Source organism: Emys orbicularis, chromosome 5, assembly GCF_028017835.1.
Source record: "Emys orbicularis isolate rEmyOrb1 chromosome 5, rEmyOrb1.hap1, whole genome shotgun sequence".
Taxonomy (NCBI): Eukaryota; Metazoa; Chordata; order Testudines; family Emydidae; genus Emys; species Emys orbicularis.
Window position 1 is genome coordinate 67,870,948 of NC_088687.1, and position 26,740 is coordinate 67,897,687.

The 26,740-nt window shown below is 40.2% G+C and overlaps 1 protein-coding gene across 2 annotated transcripts in view; it reads right to left on the reverse strand.

Moving 5' to 3' along the window:
• Positions 1-26,740, reverse strand: part of FSTL5 (follistatin like 5) — a 526,494-nt gene that overhangs the window by 383,771 nt on the left and 115,983 nt on the right. For both annotated transcript variants that reach the window (XM_065405185.1, XM_065405184.1), the window contains exon 3: positions 4,340-4,588. In XM_065405185.1, the coding sequence (XP_065261257.1) occupies positions 4,340-4,588 (249 nt within the window). The remainder of the gene's footprint in view (positions 1-4,339; positions 4,589-26,740) is intronic.

Here is a 26,740-nt window from a genome sequence, read left to right on the forward strand (position 1 = left end):
AAACCTCAGAAGGCATATAGATCAACATCTAACAAAACCGTCAGTGTAAGCCCATGCTGCTGAATTGTTGTTGTGTGTCCAATGGCTATACAGCAATTCTAGTAAAAACTGGTGAGAAATTATGCAAAAGGGAAGAAATTAGTTTTGGTTTAGAATTTCTATTATCTTAATGCATCTGATTCGTGTTATAGAGTGTGCTGTTTGCCTAAGAACTCAATCAGCAGAGAAAGAAAAGGAAACAAATTATCCCTTCTCCTTTGATTGCTATTTGATACTAGTGCAGTCCAATGCCCAGGAGACACATAAGGTTTCATTTGTGGTTGGAAAGGAAGGTGGCAGAGGACAGTGGTCCAATGAGTCTTCCCATGGCCATATCAGAACATTCTTTATCAAAGACACTGGAGAGAGGAGAACAACTGATCTGTTGCTTCTGCTGCTGTCAGTTCACTTAGCATACCCACATAGACTGACAGCTTGCCACTGGGGCCAATACAAAAGTGTGTCGAACTGCTTTAGAGACAAATAATTTATATTATAAACAAGAAAGATGTGAATATCTAAAGATCTGCATTGCATCAAAACATAAGCAGAGGGACTGACTCCATCTCCTCAAAAGCTCACAGTCCCTACATACATATTTCAAAGATATTTCAGGTATTAGTATAGAATGTTATTCCTTCTGTCTACAGGGCAACATACTGACCTCAGACAAGACAAGCAATTCTCTGTGATTTCAATGGAAGTTTCCAAACATAAACCAAAAGGGTTGAGTTTTTTAGGTCTAATATGTCACTCCCTCAACCTCAAAATATAAACACACCACTCTGTTCAAAGGGCAATTTCCACATCACTAAGCCGAAGTTCAAGATCAATTTGAAAATTATTCAAATATACATTGTATTATTTTAACAATTATAGCTACTAAGCCGTTATTGTTTGTGATGCTAATTGAGGTGCACAGAGCATTTGCTTGTGTGATTTTCATTCTCTACTCAGTGAATGGCAAGTGGTTTTCTGTGTAGCCGTGTTCCTTATAAAAGGAGCCATTCTCAATTATTTTGTTTTAGGATTTATATTCAGTTTCTGTCTGAAGCTTTAAATTTAAAGCTCAAGCAAGTAAATTTTGTTTTGTAACAGATTGACCCTGTGTCAGGGTTGGAAAAAATGTGCTTGTTAGAAACAACTGTATGGATTAGATCAGTTATAAAAAGTTATAGGAAAATAACGAAGTAAATGCCTGCCTAGTCTGAAAACTGAATGACACAGAAATTGACATGACATAGGCATGACACAGAAATTGAAGTATTTATATTAAAGCATCATTTGAAATGCATCTATGATACCAATGACAATAGATGCTGTTGTATTCGATCTTGAATGGAAACAGTTAAAAAGGTTATTTCCTACTAAAAAATTAATAAATCTCTATGAGTAAACACTACCTGTGATAACACAGGAGTGTTTAACTGTTTTCTGCATTTAGTTTCAAAATAATTAAACATGCTTTATAATCAGTGGTAGATTAAGACCAGATCCTCTGTGCATGAGGATCCAGGCTCTGCCACTGCAGAGGACCTGCCTAAGGGTATGTCTACACCCAGCCGCTAGTTCGGCGGCTGGGAATCGAAGTTCTGGGTTCGACTTATCGCATCTTGTCTGGACGCGATAAGTCGAACCAGGAAGTGATCGCCGTCGACTGCGGTACTCCAGCTAGACGAGAGGAGTACCGCGGCGTCGACGGGGGAGCCTGCCTGCCGCGTGTGGACCGAGGTAAGTTCGAACTAAGGTACTTCGAACTTCAGCTACGTTATTCACGTAGCTGAAGTTGCGTACCTTAGTTCGAATTGGGGGGTAAGTGTAGACCAAGCCTAACAGCCCAGCTAAGGGCAGCTGACGGTTATGGGAAGAGACTGTCTCGGAAGGAGTACGGCAGAAAGGGATCTAGGGGTTATAGTGGACCACAAGCTAAATATGAGTCAACAGTGTGATGCTGTTGCAAAAAAAGCAAACATGATTCTGGGATGTATTAACAGGTGTGTTGTGAGCAAGACACGAGAAGTCATTCTTCCGCTCTACTCTGCGCTGGTTAGGCCTCAGGTTCTGACTGTTAGTTCTTGGCCTTCCATGCAAGAAAACTTCCTTAGCTCTTAAGTTTTTGTCAGCTGACTAAGTCAAGGGCATTGCCCTACTGAGCACATCCTGGGAATTCTGTAAGATGATATGGTCGGTGAAGCAGAACTACTAGAGGTGGAAGAAATCCCTCTCTCTCTCGTTCCACAAAAGTATGTGAAAGGTGGGTGGGAATCCAGCCCCCATAACTTCAGCCTTTCAGAAATGATGCATTCTCCTTACAAGACCTTCCTTTCTGCATTCTCTCTCTGAATTGGCTGCTGTATACCTGCTTCCTGCACCCTGCTTCCTGTTATAATGGTGGTAACAGAGGCACTAGAAAGTGACTGTACTATGTGGTGGTGGGCTGCAGAGCGGGAAAGTGTTCAATGATTTTAAAAACAAATTCAGAAAACAAAACAGGCCATCCTTTAAATTAATTAAAAGAGAGCTATGTCTACAATTTCAACTGTTCTTGAACTGCAATGCAACCATTTAATATTTAGAGGTCATATTATGCCATTCATGTGCAAAGGTTCCTACTTAAATAAAAAAAATGAACAACATGATATGCCCCAATGAAATTAACAAAAATAGGTAATGGAAAAACAATGTTTGTCAAACTGCCACCAGTCTCACCTGTGCAACCTCAATGAAGTCAGAGTTTGACCCAGTGTTCACTCCAGTCTTGTGGAGCTAAGCCAACAAAAGAGCAGTAAAACTTCTGACAGTATTTGTCTAGCACTCCCAGTAGACCTTCTAAAATAGACTGTTGGTATAATATTCTGCATGTGAGAAACACCATTGCAATGACTGGACTGGTTACCACATTCTAAACTAGCTGAAACTTCTAAGTGATCTTCAAGGACACCACATGGAGGGCACATAGGAATAATTCATCTGGTGGTGACAAAGCATGGATAATTGGTCCATAACTCCAAGAGATCACAATCTCATTTTTTAAAAAAGTTAGAAATCAACATTTTCCCCAGGAAGATAAAAAACATAATGTAGAGCAGCTTTTTTATATTGTACATGATGCAGTGTGCTGTACTCATTTTAGCCATTACATGCTTATTACCACAAAGAAGATAAAGTTATAGGGACAATTTCAGTTATTTAATACATCTTTCTACACTGTAAAGTGTAGTGGAAAACACAGGAGTGAAAATTTTAACATGTAATATTTGCATAAATTTATACCACACTGCAAGTAATTCTAAGATTTAAAATATATGCAAAAATCTTGGAATCTCTCTTAATTTCTAGGACATACAATTATTATTTTATTTAAATGTGCCTAGATGTTGCCTAGTTGTATTGTTTTATGTGAAATGGAACTCTCTTTTCTGAGTTTTTAGTGGACATCTTCATGTAGTGGTTATTTTCATATTCATTGCTAGATCATTGAACAGTTCACACTTGCTTATATAGGGCAAGTATTTATAAACATAACTTATCACAAAAATGTTAATAAAATAATGTCAGTTGCAAAAAGCACACAAAGTCATTCAACCTAATCAGGCCATTAAGAGTGCCTCGCTTGAAAAAGCAGCGTTTCTTGAAAAGCCATCTGCTTCTCTCTGCTTTAAACAAGAAAAAGCCACACAATGCAGAATTCAGAAAAAAATACATTAAAATACTTCCATCATCTACATCAGTACATACAAACATTGTTTAATCAAGGACTGTATTGGTGGTGTTCTAGGAGCCTCAAAGCTGCCCTTCAGTTGCATAAAATGGAGCAGGATGTGATGACTCTTATCTTCAATATGATAGATGTAGCTGCTGCCAACTGCTGTCTCAGCATTCGGTGTGGTCTCCAATTTACAAGCAGCTCTGCACAGGGGGACTCCTGCACCCACATGGAACCCCATGCAAGTCTTTGATTGTATTTTGGTGTCACTGGCATGAATTTATACTGCATGTTGAGACTACCACCCCATGTTAATGATGAACACGGTCATCAGCTACATTTGTATAGCTCTTTGGGTATATTGGTCCCAGAGCCACATTTTGACTTACCCAGGTTTATACAAACTGTTTTCAGAGGATATTGAGTAAAATGAAAAAACAGCTGCAAGAAATCTCTAGAGTGAGATACTTGTCAAATCAACTTTTTGCAACACTTCTTCACAATACACTCTGTGCAGTCTCACTGGTGCTTTAATTGAATTGCTTCAAAATATGTACCTGATAAGAGTATTCCAGACTTTGTCCAACCACTTACCTTTGAAGAAGCAGTCTTCATTGTGAACGATGGTAACCTTTTGCTTTTTCAAGCAGGCAGCCCTGTGCACTTCACAATGGTTTTTATAGAATTCTCCATCAGAACCACACACAGGCTTGTAGTGAGATTTGCAGTGTTCCATGCATGCACATTCAGCTTGGCCAATCTCTCTGTTAACAACACAGTGCCTGCCTAGACCACAGTATTTATTTTCACAAGATCCAAAGGGGCCATCCTGATCAACATGCCCTGAGGGAAAAAAAAAAAAACAGTTATGAATTTACATGTAATCATCTGACAAACAGGACAATATACAACACCTGGCCTGCAGGTTTTCTTTGAAAACAGAAATTGGAGCCCTATGAATCTAATATAAATTGTTACATACCACAGTAGAAAGAATTGTCTTATGATGTGCATGGGTGAGAATTGTGACCTGAAAAAGCATAGTTCTGCAATCCACAGAGTAGGTTACTCTGTAAGGGTTACTACGAATGGGGCATTGTTTTACTTTAAATCCCCTGATTTTATCAAGTCAGTATCCTCTGAATCTTTTAAGGCTGTTTGCATACTTTGTATAAGTGAGAACCCAGTTATAATGCAATGTCCTATTGGGAGAATACCTGCAGCCAAATAGGATGTTTAAGGTTTCTGAAAGAGGCAGACTTTAGAATACCAGTGTTTAGAAAATTAGGAAATGTAATCTATGGCTGATGAAGAAACATTGATATACCATAGCATAAGAAGAGTTGATGACAATATACTGCAGATAGTCTGCAGTCCTTTTGTTAAGTAAATTGTAACCATAAGACCAATTAGCAATACTTTTAAATTCCACTACTGTTCTCACTATAATTTCAAGAAGCTTGAAAATAATGTATTTCTCCCATGCCCTATATGAATTATTTGTTGTATGCACTTACTTTAAAGATTCTGCATTTAAGCCAACCCTCAGTCAATTGCAATTGTGGGTCCTCTTTTCCTTTTCCTTTTTAAACTCTGAGCCTCAGTAGAAGATTTGAACACTGTAACTTCCAACTTAATAGCCCAATTTTGGGGGAGCTGACTTTACTTTTGTGTGAGAACTTCATTTTAAATGGCAGCTATAAACCAAATTGGGGGATGAAGAGGAATGTTTGTTCTTAAAAGTATTGACATCTGAATATTTCAAGAAAGAAAGGAATTCACTATTTAAAAAAATCAAAACACTATTCTCGCTAGTTCTTTCCCCTTCTCTCACCTACCTTCCTATTAAGAAAAATAACCACCTCTCCCACCAGATTAGGATAGCCACTTCCTTCCCCTCATTCGCTCTTTGCTTCTTTCTCAGACCAACCCATTTTTCTGGTCTCTCTTCCTCATTTGCTCCTCTCTTCCCCCCACTTCTCTTCTGTATTCCTTACTGCTCACATACTCTGTTCCAATTATCCTGCTCTGATTTTCTCTTCCTTATTCTCCACTGTTTTGTATGCTATCATCTGTCCCCTTCTCTCCCATTTGCTTCTCTAGTGCATACATAATGTCCAACCTTGAAAACAGTATCTCTACTCCACATATGTGAGACCCACCTTGATCATTCAAAGCATTTACAAAAATCAGGCCTTCAAAACAATTTTACTAATATGTTGGCAAATTAGCCAAAAGTGCTACATAGAGCAGAAAAGGACTGCAAGACTGAAAGGTTTTGGTGCAGGTTTTACTATGGTATCTCTAGGGCAATCGTGTTATAAAACAACAATATTCCTCTGTTGTCTATAGAACAAGGCCTTTATTTTTCTGCTCCACTACTACTTATGCTGACTGTTTAGATACTTATGTCAGGTAGTGAGCATGAGAGCCCACTTTACTCTTTACAAGGCCTGCAAAGAGCAGTGGAAGGGGCGAATGCTTTTCCTCACACAAAAAATAACCTGATAAATTGCAGCTTTGGATTCCACAGAAGGGAAGAGTAGCAGCCTAATATGTCAAGTAGGCTTCAAACTGAGTATCAGTGATGTGAAAAAAAGCTGGATACAGTGTGCATTTATAGTACAACATCAAATCTGGTATTCCTAAAACTAGCAATTCAGATAAACTGGTTGCATTAGAAAATTAGCCATTTTTTAGGAGTTAATGATCTGTTTTATACCACATGCAAACGTACAGATTCTAAGTAGCTTCAATACAATTAAACAAAATGTAATTAATCCATACAAGCATCCTTTTGGATCTCATATTATGTAAATGAATGGTGAGAACATGGCCTTTCTGACTGTAATTATCCATGACTAATGTGAAACATAGTTCAGCCTGAGATTAAATCAATTTAATCTGATTATCATGACTAGGTATACATTCAGTTGTCATTATACACTAAATGAATTGCAATCAGGAGCAACCAATAACTTTGCATAATTTACTCTTCTTAAAAGATATATTTTCACTCTAAATCATGCCAACTCTTACAAGTCTTCTTTTAAAAAAAAAATCTACTACAATACTTCATATCACTGGAATGGTTTACAATATAGATATTAAAAACCCACAAGCAATTGTATCAAAAAGGCTGACAGAAAAATAACCTGTACAAAAACAACAACAGAACTGCCATGTATAATATACAATATTCACTATCCCATAACATCAATAGTAATAAACACAAGAAAACACGTCTCTTTATTGGAATAACCCAGTGCAGGGTTCTGCAAACTCCATCAGATTCTCCCTGCAGATGTTTTTTAGTGGTGTTTTTAGAGTTTGCTTTTCACTCCCAGAATGAGCAAGACGTTAGTTCCCAAAGTGGTACATGCTCCAAACTCTCTCCTGGCTCTCTGCCCCTTTGTAACTCTTTCCAGTCCCTCTCCAGATCCATGCTGGACTCTGCTGCCAGCCAATATCCCCAGTGGTCTCATAGTGAGAGGGAAAAAGAGGAGTGTGAAAGGCAATGCTGCCTTAGATAGCATAAAATTGAGGTTCTACTATGAAAATTGAGAACTTCGTACGAAACATATATGCTCCCTGAGTGCATTCAGTCTCATGCTGACTTCAATGACTAAAATACGTTTTTATTACTTTTTACAATCGTCTTGTTAGTCCTATAGAACTAATACAGCTAAGACTTGGGTTCTTTCCTTTCCTGTGCATCAACACAATTGGTTTTTTTAAGTTTCAATAACAGGGCCAATAAACTGCATCTCTGCCAACCCCCTGAAGGCAATTGGTGTATACAGGTGTCACCGAGGGAATAACACAAAGGCAATGGGGAAATGAAGACACAGTTTGGCCTAAAGTATTTTATTACTGGTGATGATGCATTAGAAGGAAAAAAACCCAGCCAGCCTGACTCAGACTCCAGGCTTAGTTCATAGGGTTGGTAATTAGGAAATTTGCTCATAAACTGAACACATGTTAATTAATTAATATTAAGAAAAAATAACCATGGTTATCCATTAAGCCATCATAAACAGCTACTTTTCAGAAGAGAACCACACTAATTTAGGTGGAGATTTACCACAGGGTAGGGTAATGACACAGAGATAACAACCACTTGGCCCAACTGTCTCCCATATGTGTCTGCCCCCTTCCCAACTTCACATATGGATCCCTAGGGAGCCCCTACAGAGTGGTTTCTGCAGGGACAGGGGAAGGGTTGTGAAGTAATGCCCTGGGTACAGTCCCGCTTAGGGATCTGCTAGTTTGTTTGGGTTTTTCCAAGCAACTTTTGCCCTGAATGACATTCTTTAAATTGATTTTGCTATACACTGAAAAGTTAAAAGGTACAAAATACTTGCAACTTATCCACATATTTTGCCCATATTAATGGGGAAAAAACTTTTATATTTTGTTTTTAAATTACCCAGTATGATGAGTCCCTGTGAATAAAAGTTATCCCCTAGTATTTTCTATAGCTTTGTTTTTCTTCTCCACCTGGAGCCTCACAAACACAATATTTCTCCCAACCAGTTGGTCAGTTCCATTATCCAAACAATCATCTCCCCTCTCCCACTATGAACAATGTTGCTTCCTTTTCCTAAAAAAAAACCAAACAAAAAAACACCTTTAAAAGATGCTCCAAAAATATTTCAAAATAGGGCAGCATTAAATGCATATGATAGTATCACATTAAATCTAGGCAAATTTGTAAAATGGGAAATTGGTGGTGTTCCAATGAATGGGGAAGGTCCAAATAATATAAAGTCATTTACCTAAAGTAAATGCAATGAAAGCAGCTGTATTTTCGTTTTGGAGACCAAATATGTAAGAGAGAGCATGTAACCATGGAAATTAGCATTGATGCGACAGATCCTTTTGCTGCATTATGTTACACCCATTTGGGGGTACAACTTAAGTTTGCATGTGATCTTTAATGTGTGATACTTCTAATATATCACTACATTCCATTGGTATTCAACATACATGGGAGGAACTCGCTAGCCAGATTGGTTTTAATGGGTACAATTTTCAAAAGCACCTAAGTAACTTTGAAGGTTTGGTGCTTATGAAAATTTTACCCAACATGCCAAGAAATTACTACTATGGATGGGCATTAGATATTACCTGATACAAGTTCATGTAAATCCAAATTCCTTATATAACCACTAACCTCAAATAAAGTAACATTTTTCAGAATCTGAGACTACTTTATGGACTAGGTCATGTGCACACATTACAAAACTACGAGACTCCCTCCCATGAAGGGATAGAATTGTTGTAGTGTGAAGCCAAAGTCTATAAATCATTATTATTTCTGCTTTCTGAATTAGAAGATAAAGATCAGAGACTGACAATTGTTCTGAATTATTGAAGTATGTGTGGAGACTTAATGTATAGTGCAGCACACTGCTGTGCAAGTAGAGACTGAAGTGAGACTTCGCTTGGGATTTGATTTTAGTAATGTAATTGACTGATACCTGAAAGCAAAAGGCCAACTAAAAAACTTCTTCAGGACAAAGGAAAATAATATATATAATGCATATCGGATATCCACTATATGCCAGAAGTAACATTCATACACGGAATTAAACAAACAAGCTCTCTCTCCTAATGGAAGACTGCATTATTAGTTTGCAGGGAAGACCTTTTATCAACTCTTTGCTTTATACTACTAACCATAATTATTCTAATATATAGAATGGAACAATACTCATTAACTTGAACAGGGTGAGGATTTCACCCACAGTCTTGATCTGGAATTCATTTGTTATTGAATGGCCACAATATATTTAAAAAGGGTACAGGAAATATCTTTGTAAGTTTTAATTTGAATTTAGAAGATGACAGAATATTTTCTAATGACCTTCATAAAAGGAGTAACAGTGCACAGTATTTTAAGCTTATGTATCATGCAATAGTATGTTATGAAGTATAACACTTCAAAGATTTGTTTTTAAAAAGAAGGCCATTGACTTGTGCTTACTGGTCACATATGGCAAAAAATGAAAGAGAAAGAACCCCACACTTTTCAAATAAGGTGGTATGAGGCTCACAATAACTCAGCTCTAAATCTAAACTAAAGTATGTACCAAAGCCTGAAAATGTAAACAAACTTATAGGTACTAAGAAGCTATAGGAAAATAAAAAGATATGGAAAAATATTTTTTTTAAATTGTGATACATAACAAATAAGAATTGTGGTACAATAAACATGTGAGTTAAGGTCATATATAGAAATAAAGACTTGATCCTGAGCACTGAAGTCAATGCGAGCCTTACCGTGTGCAGTATCAAACCCAAAATCAATAAAAGGTGCAAGGCTCTCACAACCTTCTAAGAACATTCTTTCACTGAGAACATCAAAAGAAAAGGGAAAACCAGTATATCAGTAAGTGCTATGTCTGAATAATACATCGAGAGGAGAAAGGAAAGCGGTGTGAAGTACTATTTTAAAGAATTACTGAGCCAATTGTTCCCCCAGATGCATACCCACATCTTTCTCATTGAATCCAGTGAAATACACATGTGCAGCAGAGGGAAGAATTAGATCTCTAAACTGAAAATAAACAAATATAAAAGAGCCCAGATGTTTTGAATTGCCTAAGTAAGGGGCATTTTTAGTGGCAGATGAAAACACTGACATTCTGATATCAAGAGCTGATAATTTACAGTATATCTGACCCAAATCTGATGGTAAAGAGATATGATATTCGGTCTACCTATACATGTAATCTATATTATTACCCTGCTATCACAGTAAGCCTCCAAAATACGTAATTGTGGGGGTAGGAAATGTACCTGTTAATTAGGCAACTAGCTAACTTTTAACTAGGCCATTTATCTATTAACACTGAAGCATTTTGTGGGTAACTTCTGCTAGATAAAATATCCTCTCCTCACACCTACCACACACAGATTTCTAAATTATGTCAGAGTCCGGTTTAAACCCAGAAAGACAAGTAAAGTATTGGGGGTGAAATTTCATCATTAATCCAGTTAATTCACCTAGGTAGCACAGCACAATGGAATTTTAATGTTATCATGCACCATTTGAAAAGATTCCCTGCAACACTTAGGCACAATAAACCAGCCGAAGACTCTTGAGGCTAAATTCTGCTCTCAGTTACAATTATAGTGATTGTACTGGTGTAACTGAGTGAATTCGCTGAATACAGAATGAAAGTAGCCCCAAAAATTTGAATTTGATGTGCTAACGGCATTCTCTACTCAGACAGATAGATGTGTCACTGTATTGGTATTTCTAAAGTAAAGTTGGGTCAGTTACAAGCATCTAATGGACCTAAGCTTTAATATCCCATGAAGAGGCACCATTCTTAAAGAGCAGGAGGTTAAAGCCTTGCACATCAATGTCTTATCAAAAGTATAGCTTATGTTCATGTTTCATGAACACAAAATGTCATGTCATTGCTGGACTAAACAACCCACATGAGACTCCACAGCTGTCTGGTCAATAGTTTTCTCTGCCTTCATGTGACCTATAAACTGTCAGTTATAAATAAGATATATTATGTAGATTTTGGACACTGTCCAGCAGACTGTGAATCCATAAAAAATGAATACACTTGAACATACATAAAAGTTCCCATCTGAAACAGCTATAATATTGATATTCAATTGAACTTCCTCATAGAAGTTAGAAATTGTCTATATTAGTTTTACTCAAATCTTTAAAAGCAATTCCTATTTGACAGTGTTGTGTGAGTTTACAGGATAAACCACAGAAACAGGAAGCTGCAAATTAATGTTCTGCACTAGCAAGTAATCTCCACTGATCTTGAAATGCAGTAGGTCCACCCCATGTCCCCATAATTTCCTAACAGAAAAACTGCAAATATCTCGGAAGGATTGGGATTGCTAAACCAGTGGCCTCCTTCAAATAGAGTTGAAACTAAAAGACCAGTAGCTCTACTTATGTCTTTTGGATGTTTTTTGGTATGTTTCTGGAGGTATTACAACCTGAATGATTTACCTTGATCTTCCCCAACTATTATTACTTCCTGGGAGGAGCTATGGTAGCCCTCCCTCTGTGGCATACATATAATCCCTAGCTCGCAATGATACATAAAGCATTCATACACAATACAATATGAGTTTACCACAAATATTGCAGGAAGTTGCTCTAGCTGTCACAATCAGTTCCTTGACTTGGCCATAATCTTTATTTTAGAAGAGAAACTCCTTCTGTTCAGGAGCCTAGTCACAGGCTCGTCTTGTTAGTATATGAATAGCCATCTATAACCAAGATAAAGATGGAGCTGTGGGTTATTTCTGAAAAGGCTGTGTCTATACTCATAATTTTCAGGAAATCTCCACTCTTGCTCTATCAGTGCAATCCCACTGGTGCTGCAACAGTGGGAGATTTCTGAAAAACTGCAATGGATATAAAGTTAATGTCACTAGATCATGGAGGGTCAACATTCTTTGGGAGAAACAAGAAATGGCACACGTGAAGAAGAAAAGAAGTTCTCCGAACTACTCCAACAGGCAATATGCTACAAAAGAATGTAGAAAGAAAGTGTGTGCTGATCTGCTGTGTACTCAAGGATCCCCACTTTGAGCACTTTGTTTCTTTCTTTTTTCAGTTATTCAGAATCAGTAGTCGGCTCTACAATGTAGTTGGTAGTAAGGAAGATTGAGAGCAGGGAATCAGGGAGACAGAGAACTACAGTTCTTGGGTGCCCAAACAGCAGTTTGACTGAAGTTTCTGAATATTACTCATGTGAGGAGAGTGAATGAGCCCACAGTTATACCAAATGGTATATCAGGCCTGGTCTACACTACGAGTTTAGGTCGAATTTAGCAGCGTTAAATCGAATTAAACCTGGACATGTCCACACGACGAAGCCCTTTTTTCCGACTTAAAGGGCCCTTTAAACCGGTTTCTTTACTCCACCTCCGACGAGGGGATTAGCGCTGAAATCGGCCTCTGTGGGTCGGATTTGGGGTAGTGTGGACGGAATTCGACGTTATTGGCCTCCGGGAGCTATCCCACAGTGCTTCATTGTGACCACTCTGGACAGCACTCTCAACTCAGATGCACTGACCAGGTAGACAGGAAAAGCCCCGCGAACTTTTGAATTTCATTTCCTGTTTGCCCAGCGTGGAGAGCACAGGTAACCATGATGGAGTCCCAGGATCGCAAAAGAGCTCCAGCATGGACTGAACGGGAGGTACGGGATCTGCTCGCCATATGGGGAGACGAATCAGTGCTAGCTGAAGTCCGTAGCAGTAAACGAAATGGCAAAATATTAGAAAAAGTCTCAAAGGCCATGAAGGACAGAGGCCATAACAGGGATGCACAGCAGTGTCGCATGAAAATTAAGGAGCTACGGCAAGCCTACCACAAAGCCAGAGAGGCAAACAGAAGGTCCGGGGCAGAGCCGCAAACATGCCGCTTCTACGCGGAACTGCATGCTATGCTAGGGGGTGCAGCCACCACTACCCCAAATGTGTGCTTTGACTCCATCAATGGAGAATCACACAACAGGGAAGCGGGTTCGGGGTACGAGGAAGATGATGATGATGATGAAGACAATGAAGATAGCTCACAGCAAAGAAGCGGAGAAACCGGTTTCCCCAACAGCCAGGATATGTTTATCACCCTGGACCTGGAACCAGTAACCCCCGAACTCACCCAAGGTGTGCTCCCAGACCCTGAGGGCACACAAGGGACCTCTGGTGAGTGTACCTTTGTAAATATTACACATGGTTTAAAAGCAAGCGTGTTTAATGATTAATTTGCCCTGGCAATCACGGCCAGTACAGCTACTGGAAAAGTCTGTTAACATGTATGGGGATGGAGCGGAAATCCTCCAGGGACATCTCCAGAAAACTCTCCTTCAAAAGCCTTTGCAAAAGGTTTCTGGGGAGGGCTGCCTTATCCCGTCCGCCATGGTAGGACACTTTACCACGCCAGGCCAGTAGCACGTAGTCTAGAATCATTGCATAACAAAGCATGGCAGCGTATGGTCCCGGTGTTTGCTGGCATGCAGACAACATCCATTCCTTATCGCTCTTTGTTATCCTCAGGAGAGTGATATCATTCACGGTCACCTGGTTGAAATGGGGCGATTTTATTAAGGGGACATTCAGAGGTGCCCGTTCCTGCTCGGCTGAACAGAAATGTTCCCCGCTGTTAGCCACGCGGTGGGGGGAAGGGGGGAAGTGATCATCCCAGAGAATTGGGTGTGTGTGTGTGTGGTGGGGGGTAGTTGGGTTTGTGCTGCATGTTAACCCGGAAACCGCAGCCCCTCCTTTTACATTGCAAGCCCATTTTAAATGGCCAACCCAACAGGTGCTTGGTATGGGAAATGAGGGCGCTACTGTTTGAAACCATTCCCATATGTTAAGAAGGTTAAAAAAGCCAAAAGACTGTGGCTTACCATGGCTGCCTGCAAGCCGAAATCTGTTGCCTGGCATTGCGTGAGTGATCTCTAACACCAAACCGGCAGGCCCTCAATATAAGAGGAAAAATGCGACCTTGTAACGAAAGCACGTGCTGTGTAATGTGAACAGCAAAATTTAACGTAAAAGAGTGTACCCATTGTTCTCTAAAATGTATCTTTTTTAACCACCTCTCCCTTCTCCTCCACCAGCTGCAAATGTTTCTCCTTCACAGAGGCTAGTGAAGATTAGAAGGAGAAAACGGCGGACTTGGGATGATATGTTCTCGGAGCTCCAGATGTTCTCCCACGCTGACAGAGCACAGCAGAATGCGTGGAGGCAGTCAATGTCAGAGTGCAAAAAAGCACAATATGAATGAGAGGAGAGGTGGCGGGCTGAATCATGGGCTGAAGAGAGCAAGTGGCGGGCTGAAGAGTATAGGTGGTGTCAGCTTGCTGACAGAAGGCAAGAGTCGATGCTCCGGCTGCTGGAGCATCAAACGGATATGCTCCAGCATATGGTTGAGCTGCAGGAAAGGCAGCAGGAGCAGAGACCGCCGCTACAGCCCCTGTGTAACCAACAGCCCTCCTCCCCAAGTTCCATAGCCTCCTCACCCAGACGCCCAAGAAAGCGGTGGGGGGGGGGGCCTCCAGCCACCCAGTCACTCCACCCCAGATGATTGCCCAAGCATCAGAAGGCTGGCCTTCAATAAGTGTTAAAGTTTTAAAGTTTTAAACTGCAGTGTATCCTTTTCCTTCCCTCCTCCCCCACCCCTCCCGGGCTACCTTGGCAGTTATCCCCCTAGTTGTGTGACAAATTAATAAAGAATGCATGAATGTGAAGTAACAATGACTTTATTGCCTCTGCAAATGGTGCTCGAAGGGGGGAGGGTAGGGTGGTTAGTTTACAGGGAAGTAGAGTGAACCGGGGGGGGGGGGGGACGGACGGAGGGTTCATCAAGGAGAAACAAACAGAAGTTTCACACCATAGCCTGGCCAGTCACAAAACTGGTTTTCAAAGCTTCTCCGATGTGCACCGCACCCTGCTGTACTCTTCTAACCGCCCTGGTGTCTGGCTGCGTGTAATCAGTGGCCAGTCGATTTGCCTCAACCTCCCACCCTGCCATAAATGTCTCCCCCTTACTCTCACAGATATTGTGGAGCACACAGCAAGCAGCAATAACAATATTGGCTTCGCTGAGGTCTATCCAAGTCAGTAAACTGCGCCAGCGCGCTTTTAAACGTCCAAATGCACATTCCACCACCATTCGGCACTTGCTCAGCCTATAGTTGAACATCTCCTGACTACTGTCCAGGCTGCCTGTGTACGGCTTCATGAGCCATGGCATTAAGGGATAGGCTGGGTCCCCAAGGATAACAATAGGCATTTCAACATCCCCAACGGTTATTTTCTGGTCTGGGAAGAAAGTCCCTTCCTCCAGCTTTTGAAACAGACCAGAGTTCCTGAAGGCGCGAGCATCATGTACCTTTCCCAGCCATCCCATGCTGATGTTAGTGAAACGTCCCTTGTTATCCACCAGGGCTTGCAGCAGCATTGAAAAGTACCCATTGCGATTTATGTACTCGGTGGCTTGGTGCTACGGTGACAAGATAGGGATATGGGTTCCGTCTATCGCCCCACCACAGTTTGGGAATCCCATTGCAGCAAAGCCATCCACTATGACCTGCACATTTCCCAGAGTCACTACCCTTGATATAAGCAGGTCTTTGATTGCGTTGGCTACTTGGATCACAGCAGCCCCCACAGTAGATTTGCCCACTCCAAATTGATTCCCGATGGACTGGTAGCTGTCTGGCATTGCAAGCTTCCACAGGGCTATCGCCACTCGCTTCTCAACCATGAGGGCTGCTCTCATCCTGGTATTCTGGCACTTCAGGGCAGGGGAAAGCAAGTCACAAAGTTCCATGAAAGTGCCCTTACGCATGCGAAAGTTTCGCAGCCACTGGGAATCGTCCCACACCTGCAACACGATGCGGTCCCACCAGTCTGTGCTTGTTTCGCAGGCCCAGAATCGGTGTTCCATGGCATGAACCTGCCCCAGTAACACCATGATTTGCACATTGCTGGAGCCTGTACTTTGTGAGAGGTCTATGTCCATGTCAATTTCCTCATCACTCTCATCGCCGCGCTGCAATCGCTGCAATCGCCTCCTCGCCTGGTTTTGCTTTGGCATGTTCTGGCTCTGCATATACTCTGAGCGGGCTCCATGATCCCAGTGCTCTGGCGTCTGGGCTGAAAAAAGGCGCGAAACTATTGTCTGATGGAGGGAGGGGCGAGTGACGACATGGCTTACAGGGAATTAAAATCAACAAAGGTGGCTGTGCATCAAGGAGAAACACAAACAACTGTCACACAGAATGCCCCCCCCCCAAAGATTGAACTCAAAACCCTGGGTTTAGCAGGCCGTTGATTTCACGGAGGGAGGGGGAAGCAAATGAATACAGAACAAATCTGGTCCATCTATTTTTTAGATCTTAAGCTGGCAGCAGATGGTGCAACATGACTGATAGCCATCGCCATCTTCTGGGTGCTTGGCAGAAAATGCTGTATTACGACTGCTAGCCATCATCATCAAGATGGTTCAATAGGACTGCCGGCAGGACTGAGTCTCCAGGAGACAAAACATGTGTGCCCAGGTGCCTCTGACCGAACTCACTGAGGAGTACGACGACGACGGATACCAGTTGTAATACACCATCCACTGCCAAAAGACAATTAGCTGCTGCTGTGTAGCAATGCAGTACCACGTCTGCCGGCACCCAGATGACATATGGTGACGGTGAGCTGAGCTGGCTCCATGCTTGCCGTGGTATGTTGTCTGCACAGGTAACCCAGGTAAAAAGGCGTGGATCGATTGTCTGCCGTTGCTCTGACGGAGGGGGAGGGGCCTGACGACATGTACCCAGAACCCCCCGCGACACTGTTTTTGCATCATCAGGCATTGGGATCTCAACCCAGAATTCCAATGGGCGGTGGAGACTGCAGGAACTGTGGGATAGCTACCCACAGTGCAACGCTCTGGAAGTTGATGCTAGCCTCAATACTGTGGACGCGGTCTGCCAACTTAATGCACTTAGAGCATTTTATGTGGGGACACACACACACACACACACTAGACTGTATAAAACCGATTTCTATAAAACCGGCTTCTATAAATTCGACCTAATTTCGTAGTGTAGACATACCCTCAGAGTTGCAGAAATTGTATTCCCTGATCATATGCATGCTGACTAAAATGCTTGGACTGCACCTGTTCAGTCAAAGATAGTGATTTCTCCCATAATGTTAATCACAATTATTTATTGGTGTATGGTCCTGTAAAGAAGCTAGCATTCTTTTTTGTATTGGACAACCAGAAAAAGGCACATTCAGTAAGACAAGACGCTTAGGGCTTTTCTAAACAGTATAGTGATGTGCACTACAAGGGTGAGAACTCTAAAGCACTCTAATGTGTTGCTCATTAATTAGTCTATGCTACTGCTGTTCACTGAAAGTTCCCTAATGCACTCAGATGTAGTGGTGTTTGAAACAGTATTATGTTAAACCGCACTAGGTAGCTTTTAGTGTGGACCTGAAGGGTCTACATGGACCAATTAACATGCAACAGGTTAGGACTCTTTTGAAATCACACCCCTGTAGCGTGCACAACCCCACTGGGTAGACTTGACCTTAGAGGAGTAAATGGCCATAGGCATAGGTTAAGCACCCACTGTATTTGTTAGAAGTATCACTATGGAAAAGCTATCAGAGAATTACCAAAACACAGAGCAGTCAGTGAACAACGTAAATTGTCCTTATAGATATCCTACTGTTCTTAATTATACATGCAAGGACACACCTAGTTTTTTATTAATATTTTACCACACAAGGAGCAGAGCTGAATTCTGAACGTACAAGTTTTTATTTTGTACTACTAATTTGTTAATCCTAGATTCTGTAGCACATTCTTTAGGTATTTTTATTTATGGTAACTATGGTTTAGCTGTTCAGCTTCTATTTATTTATTACAGTTGCTCCCAGAGGTTCCAATCATGACTATAGCCCCATCGTGCTAGGTGCTGTATAAACATCTTGAAAGATGGTCCCTTGCCCCAAACAACTTACAGTCAGCACAAGTCTCACAAATCACATCTGGAAAGATCCTGAAGCAAAGATTTATGATTAAGTTTATCCACCCACCACTCCTACCCATAAATAAATAATAAATAAAAAATTAATTACAATACAGCATTTGTTTGTAGGCATTCTGGAAAATCTTTTTTGCAGAAGTTCAAATACTAGAACAGCAGTTCACATAATCTTAATAAGAAAACATAAGAATTTGGAGTTTAATGAAAAGGAAAGCTTCTTAAAAAGGAATAATTATGCTGGGTAAACAAAACAAAACTGCTACCACAAACATCAAGTAATCTGGCTGTTCAACAAAATGCTTGTGTTATGAAAAAAACTAAAGAAAAAATGAGCTCATAATTGAAATATTTATAATAGTTGAAAATTAAATCGATGTTGTCAAACTAAAAGTATTATGCTCCGAATAGACAAACTTTATTTACCTGTTACTAGTAAAATTTAGGTAGTCAGAAGTGACTAGAACATTGTTATTCAAGTTTTACATTACTAGAACATTCACTAGAACATTGTTATTCAAGTTTTACATTAGCATAAGTCCTCTGGTGTCAATAGTTATACCAGTATAAACTGCAGTAACATACTTGTGATTCAGAACTTTTTCTGATTAACTTTTGCATTCCTCTGATTAAAAAAAATCAGCGCTGTCTGCTTTGTTTATAGCCTGTTTCAGTTCAACTTCTAAATGCTGGAATATTTGGATTCCAAACTTGAATCTGGATTTGGTGACCATCTGGGCATCTTGCTATGGCTCTCTCTTTTATCAGGCTTTTTTCTCAAGGGCTGCATTGATTACGATCTTAGCAGACTGAAGGAGAAGATTTCCTTTGTGGTTGGTTTTGTGGCTATTGATCCAAAGTAATTTGGATGGACATGTTTCTGTTATAAATAATACTCAGGTGCACAGGGAGTATAATAGGCATTTTTTCAAATGATAATCAAAGTGATTCGGAACATTGACTTAGGCTCGATGTATACTTTTATTAATTTCTTTGCAACTGACATGTATCTTTAGAAATTGCAGTAAAGCTTCTTTATTAAATCTTGTTTTATACCACTACCCCTTTTACATCAATGAGGCTTACGTCATGGCGATAGAAAAAACAAAAATTTCACCTCTAACTCCTCCTTCCCCCGCCAACCTTAAAGGAAGGTCAGCTACTGAACCAAACATTGTAACTTGAGTCTATTGCTAACTAAAAAGAACCCCTTGGAACAGTCATTACTTTAAATATCACAATCACCAGCTAGTACAATGTGTCTTTTATTTCACAGATACTTTAACCAAAGATGCTTTTTAAAAGCAAGTAGATTTTGAAAGGAAAAATTTAAAACTTCTATTTCACTAGCTGATTTAACTCCCCCCAAACACTCTCATTGTTTGTTCTGTTTCCTGTGTTTTCGGCTATCTCTGAATATATTCTAAATACACAGCTACCCTTGGTATCCCATTAATTTTGTCTGACTGGAAAATAGCAATATAAAGAGGCCAAACTCTGTAGCCAAATTTTTTCTAGTGTCATTCGTTGTTTGACAATTTCTTCTATTCCAAATATGCATTTTCCCATTTTGTTTTATGCTCAATAAAAGCATGGGCATTACTAGAATTTTATCAATCACATGAGTATATGTATCCTTCTAATTTCATCTTTGACTACTGAACCACTTTTGGGTGCATCCATGTATCCATGCCCTAGATAAAGACAACATTTGGAACGCTACACAGCCAGAAAAGCACTCTCTCCTTCACCTTCTACCTTTCTTCATTTCTTTATTCAAGTGGGTGCCAGTTTGTTTAACTTCAACAAGAGCCATCTACTGAAATGCTTCAAAAGGAAGGAAATAGATGACGTTCTGGGATACAGTTGAGATCTAAAGAAGTCAAATACTCATGACTACACAGAAACAGGGATAGTGCTTTGAATGGCAAAATGGGGGACTGGAGAAGGCAGAAAGTCTGTAAACAGAGAGGAGAAATTTGATATGGGATCATTATGGAGTTATCGTGGTAGTCTCTGTATTATTCTGTCAGTCGTATTTTTACAATTGTTATATTTTCTGTACCGAATTGGTGCTGGGGCCACCAAATCAGAAATAATGACATGGCCCCTTACAATCTAAACTCAACACGAGAGGGTCATAGACAGACTAAAGAAGAGAAAAGAGTGAGGGAAAAAGGTGATGCTAACAAGACTGTGTGGTTTGTTGTTTTTGTTGTTTCCATCCCAGTTACAACAGGTTACATAGTAAGGTAAACATTTTGAGGGCTTTGTTAAAAAAAATAGTCTGCTCAGCTGCTACTTTCATCACTCCATCTCAGCCCTGTTCCCTCAAACCCAGCTAAGTTACTTTGCAGCCGCTCCTAACAGGCTGCCCTGGATCTCCTCCCTAGACTTGAGGCAAGGGAGAAAAATCATACATTACTCCCTTAATTTAAAGTATACAGGAGGCAGGAAGACAATCACATAGGCCAGTTCTAGGTTAAGGAAGAAAATGAAGAAAAAAGCTGTACAGCTCCCCACAGCACTAGCTCCAGCTTGCAGCAGAGAAAAATCACTGGTGAGACTCACCACATCCCTCTCTCCTACTGCCCAGTACCCTCCCTGTTTCCCTGTGTGCCTATTCTCCAACTCCCTCTCCTTCTACAATATGCTCAGCCTTTCCACTCCCTGCTTACCCTGTGCACCTGATACCAATTCCCCCTTTTCCAATGCCCTACCGCCACACTTCCTGATTCCCTTGTGTATCTTCTCCTCAACCCCCCTGTGACGTTATTGATATAATCTGGGACCATATAGATCATTGTTGCAACCAAGGTCCTGTAGTGGCACCCAAATCTTGTATAAAAGGGGGTCAAATGGGGTGTCTAAGACAAGGTTATGGTTTACTGGTTATGATTATGCTGTATATACGTGTGTATCAATTTTGTAGTTGAAGTTATGAATATTGGCTCTATACGGTCTGTATTTCAAACTTATGCTATGCTTCTGGGTGACATCCCAGACAAGCTGGTGTTAGCTCTGCCTAGCCTGCTTGATGGCCCATTAAGGACCATCAGCTATACAATGGACCCATTGAGAGAAGGCAAATATGCCTTGAGACTCAGCAAAGTATGCAGGGACTGGCCCATGTGACTCCAGACTCCATTTTGCTGTAATTTTCCACAGTAAGAACAAAGAGGTGTTCTTAAACCTGGAAAAGACTATATAAAGCTGATGCCTCATCTCCATCTTGTCTTCAATCCTGCTTCTTACCTCTGGAGGGACTTTGCTACAAGATGAATCTTTGAACAAAGGAATGAGGACCCATCCCAGCTGGGGATGTATTCCAGAGACTTGATTTGAACCTGCAGTTTATTCTATCTCTGCTGCAAGCCTGAACCAAGAACTTTGCCATTACTGTATGTAATTGATTCAATTTAACCAATTCTAACTCTCATCTATATTTTTTTCCTTTTATGAATAAACCTTTAGATTTTAGATTCTAAAGGATTGGCAACAGCGTGATTTGTAGGTAAGATCTGATTTGTATATTGACCTGGGGCTTGGTCCTATGGAATCAGGAGAACCTTTTTTCTTTTATTGGGGTATTGGTTTTCATAACCATTTGTCCCCATAACGAGTGGCACTGGTGGGGATACTGGGAAACTGGCGTGTCTAAGGAAATTGCTTGTGAGACTTGTGGTTAGCCAGTGAGGTGAGACCAAAGTCCTCTTAGTCTGGCTGGTTTGGTTTGCCTTAGAGGTGGAAAAAACCCAGCCTTGGTCTGTAACTGCCCTGTTTAAGCAATTTGTCCTGAATTGGCACTCTCAGTTAGGTCCCACCAGAACTGCATCGTTACACCCCCCTTCACTACCCTCCTATTGTCCCCAACCCTCTCTAAGTACCTGTTCTCTCACCCCTCCACTCCAGTCATCCCCTTTCTCCTCTGCAATTCTCTTGTGCACCTGCTATCCATTGGTGGGCTCTAGCAGCCCCACACACTTGCAGGCTCTGCCATTCACACAGCCCCACTGCTACCAGAGTCCCCTCAATGGCAGGGTTCAACAGCTGTCCTCCCTGTCTCCAGCCTTTAGGGGAAAGACTTTCTTTGGCTCCTATGTCCACTAATAGCCTCTCACTGCACTGGGCTGGAGAGTAAGGCTATGGCTCCAAAGATCAGTGGATGGAAGGAAAAGGAACAGCTCCAGTGAGCTGCACTTGCTCCAGGGCTATGTCCCACAGGGAGTGCCCTAGTCTGGAGGCAGCCACTGCTCCTGTCTGGAACACAAACAGCATAGCATCATCTAATTGCCAAAAGGGGGAAACCGCAGGAGGCTCAGGTAAAATTCTTGAACTGACTGCCATTCATCACAAGCAATTAAAACAAAAAAAGTCAACCCAAAATTGTAAGTCATGATACAACTGCAAGCATTGGCAACCCTGATCTCTAGCTGCCAAGAGCTAAAAGTGGTCAGGAATTTATGGAGGAAACTTTTTTTTCCATTGGAAAATGATTGGTCAAAACAGAAACATTTTGTGGGAACATACCAGTTTTGACAAAATTTGATTCAGAAGAACTTGAAGCTGGGATTCCCACCTCCTAGGTGAATGCCCTAACTACCATGCTATTGGCTATTCTGGGGCAGGTGTCTTTCAATCTCTTCCTGGATCTGTTCAACTGTGTATAAATAATTAAATATTCATTTGATCAAAACAAGCGTGTGATCCTGGAGCCTTGTGGTTAGGACACTCACCGAAGTCCATCTGAATGAGGCAGAAAAGGGAATTGAACCTGCGTCACATAGCCCAGGTAAGTGCTCTAACTGCTGAGCTAGTGACTATTCTGGGGCTGGTCTCTCACTCTCTTTTTAGTAACAATATTCAAAAGGTCTCAGTTTTGTCCTGATACAGAATGAGATTTTTTTTTTAAAAATGTCAAAAATACTCACAGGATGGGAAACCCATTTCTGACCCAGTTCTGCCCACAACTATTCCTCTCACTGGTCAGGGCAATATCCTAAGCACCCTGACAAAGCCTACCTGTGGGCATTCTTCATTTCATTTGCCCACTGGCACTTAATCTGTAAACCATCCATGTGCTGTACGCAAGTTAACTGCTTTAAATGGTAGAAATGGAAAGAAAGTACAGATTTGAAACAACCAGCTGAAAAGACTTAGAAAAAGAGCACAACTGTGCTCATATGTAAATGTAGACTGATGCCCTTCAAGTTGCATTCTTGGTTGCACCTAACATTTACTGTGTTCCTTCATATTTTGTCTTTTAAAAAATGTTTATTTTTCAATTATGTGAAACCAGTGATGAGCAACGGACATCTAAAGCAAAATGAGAAGTGACACTTTTGCCTCACCACAGATACAGGGATCACCAGTATTCAAATGAGTGGAGTGGTTTTCAGTAGCAGCACAGCATGCTTTACCCAGTGTCACCAAGTAACAGAAGGAAACATGCATCACAATCATTACAGTTTTGAAAAAGGTCATACTGTGAACAACATTTATCTGAAATGTCACTTATAACTAATCCAGGCCTCTGAGATTTTTGTTACCACACAGGCAATGCTACCTATATAGTACATTCAGTACACAAAATTAAGAATAGATTAGTTAGAATTAAAGTCAATAGTTTAAACTTTGGCCAAACTCTGAACGAAATCATTGGGATTTTCATCTTAGTTGAGATTTAATTTAAAAAGTAAGGACTTTACAATTTGGCCTTAGAAGTAATAATAACTACGGTATCTCAAAAATCAGGGGTGTACTAATTTTTTTTGAATGTTGACTTTAAATGCCAAGCATGGATTCTTACATAGGACCCACTGCATATGTAGTATGTGCATACAACTCCCATTTGGATTAAATAAATGCACACATCAAAAGGGAATATAATCAGGATTTTAGACTCTTCCACTGAATCAGCATCAGTCATAAGGCAAGTCATTCAGTCTCTCTCTGCTATATTTCAACTTATTGTAACATTAATCTTATATTATATTAGTAAGATATAAAACTGATGTTTTAAATTTCTTTGAGACCTCCCTCCCTCGTGGAACAGTTTGCAGCTGCTTTCAAACGAAGTTCCCCATGAGTGTCTGTTAGCAGAAATGACAGTGTACAGTGAACTTCATAATATGGTTGAAAGTTACAAACAACAAAATACAGCACTATAACTGTGCAGGAAAAACTAAACTCAGTAGAGTGAGACTGTTGGTCTGGTGCTGCCACATTTCAGGCATCATGACATCTTGCTAAAAAAAGTGGAGAAGGAGAAAAAAAATGAAAAGAGTCAAGAGGGTAAGAAAAATGTAGAGTAATTTCTAAGCTGTCCTTACAATTCCAAAGTCAATAGAATTTTGAAAGAAAATATTATTTTGACCAATACAAGAGCAGAGTTGATATATACAGTTTCTACTTCAAACTAGTGGAAGGATGATCTTAAAAATGCTAGGGGACATAAAATATTCTGTCATCTCTCCATCACCTAGTTGGAGCAAAAGTAGTCTCATGAAAAATATAATCTTTTGGGAATATTAAAAAGGGTAAGAGAGTCCTGTGAAATCACTATTTCACTACTGTGAAATAACACCATCCAGAAATAGCAGCAACATGCATTTGCATCCTTTGTAAGCTTATAGATTGCATCCATCATTTCTAACGAGCCCAGAGTAGAACAGGATCTTTCCAACAAATTCAATCTGCATCATCATCAATAGAAGTACATCATTCTGCCTGGAAAGGTCTATGGATATTACTAGAAGACTACTTGCTCAAATAAGAAGTTGGAAACCTGCTGGAAGCAGCTCTGACAAAAATTAATTACTATTCACTTCCCGAATTGCTCATCGTCAAGCAAGCACTCAGAAGCTGCTCCTAGTTGCATGAGGACAGACGGAAGAATCCTGCTTAAGGTAGTCAGGGCTGTGGATAATGAGTACTTTAACACTAGTTCTTCTCTATAAGTTAATTTCAGGTTATCACAAATCCATAACGTGATTGTGCATGTGCTGCCATCAATTATTCATTTTATTACAGAAGTATATTAATGTTGCTCACACATGTAAAAGTGAATGCAAAGGAACCATATGACTCCTTAACTGGTATTTCTAGTTTATTAAAAGAGCTACAGAATTAGAAATCCTATTTCTATAATGTATGTTTTCCTGTTCACTGAACTTAAATGTGTATGGTCTTTTTAAATTCTGGAGGGGAAAAACTGAGTGTCCCACAAATTCCCAACTGAAATAAAAAAAAAACAAACTTTTCAATCCATTGTTTATTGTTTAATATGGAATCTGTTTTGTAGAGCCAGGCTCTTGATGAGAAGAAGAAAGGGGGGGGGGAAATGAGTTGAGACTCACTCGGCAGAACTGACCTACTTTGAATTTTTCATAACAAGAGCATATACTCCCCAAAGACACCTAACTCAAACAAAAAAAACTTTGACATCAATAGCATGCTCATGTGAGTCTCGATTTCTGGATAAAGACCCTCCAAACCTAAATGTCATCTCTAAAGGTACTATCAATGGCATTTCTGAAAATGATGTTTCAGAGGCAGCAAGACAGAATCTTCAAAGGGTTGGTTCTTCTAAAAATGGCTATTGCCCCTATGGCAAGCAATGGAACATGCAACACTGATTTTTGTAGGTACTGGAATCTTCCTGGCTCAGCTCTGCTCTCTTATGCAAGTATGCACTGCAAAATTACTTGTCAAAACAGTTAGGAATCCATAAGATGCCTAAGGTGTGTCTGTTTTCTATCTATAGTCTACACATTTCAGCAGATACTGATCCTTTCAGCATAGAAAACCTAGAATTTTCTCTGATGGACTCAATTGTTGTGAAACTTCTATACTCATTAACAACTGTGATGAGCAGACCTCACTAAGACAGAGAAAAGTAAAAAAAGATTTCCCCCCCTCTCTATTTGGCATGAATACTGGCTGATTAAAATGAAATCTAGATGGCAGGATAAAGTAATAGAAATATTAATTTTGATGTATGGTAGAGACTGCATATTTGCAAGGACACTGCTTTTTTAAAAACCATACAATAGAAGAAATTGACATAAAGAAAGGTCTATAAAAAAATAAAAGCTACATTTTCTGTGTTCTAAATGCTACCTGTAAAATACTGCAGAGAAGCCCATTGAAATGAGTGTAAGCAAAAGGAATAAACTATTTCTAAGGATGATGTCCTTTATTAACTGTAACAAGAGGACCCAAATAACAGAACTATTGAAGATTATGTTTTCCATTTACTAATGACAACACACTGTATCTGATAATACAATGATGTTTTCATAAATATATACTTGATGAAGAATGTTACAGAATACATTAGATGTGAAATCACATTAACAGATGTTAAGTATATAAGAATGACCAACACTCTCGGTTAGAAACCTTTCACAGTAGAGACCAATATTTCTATTCCCTT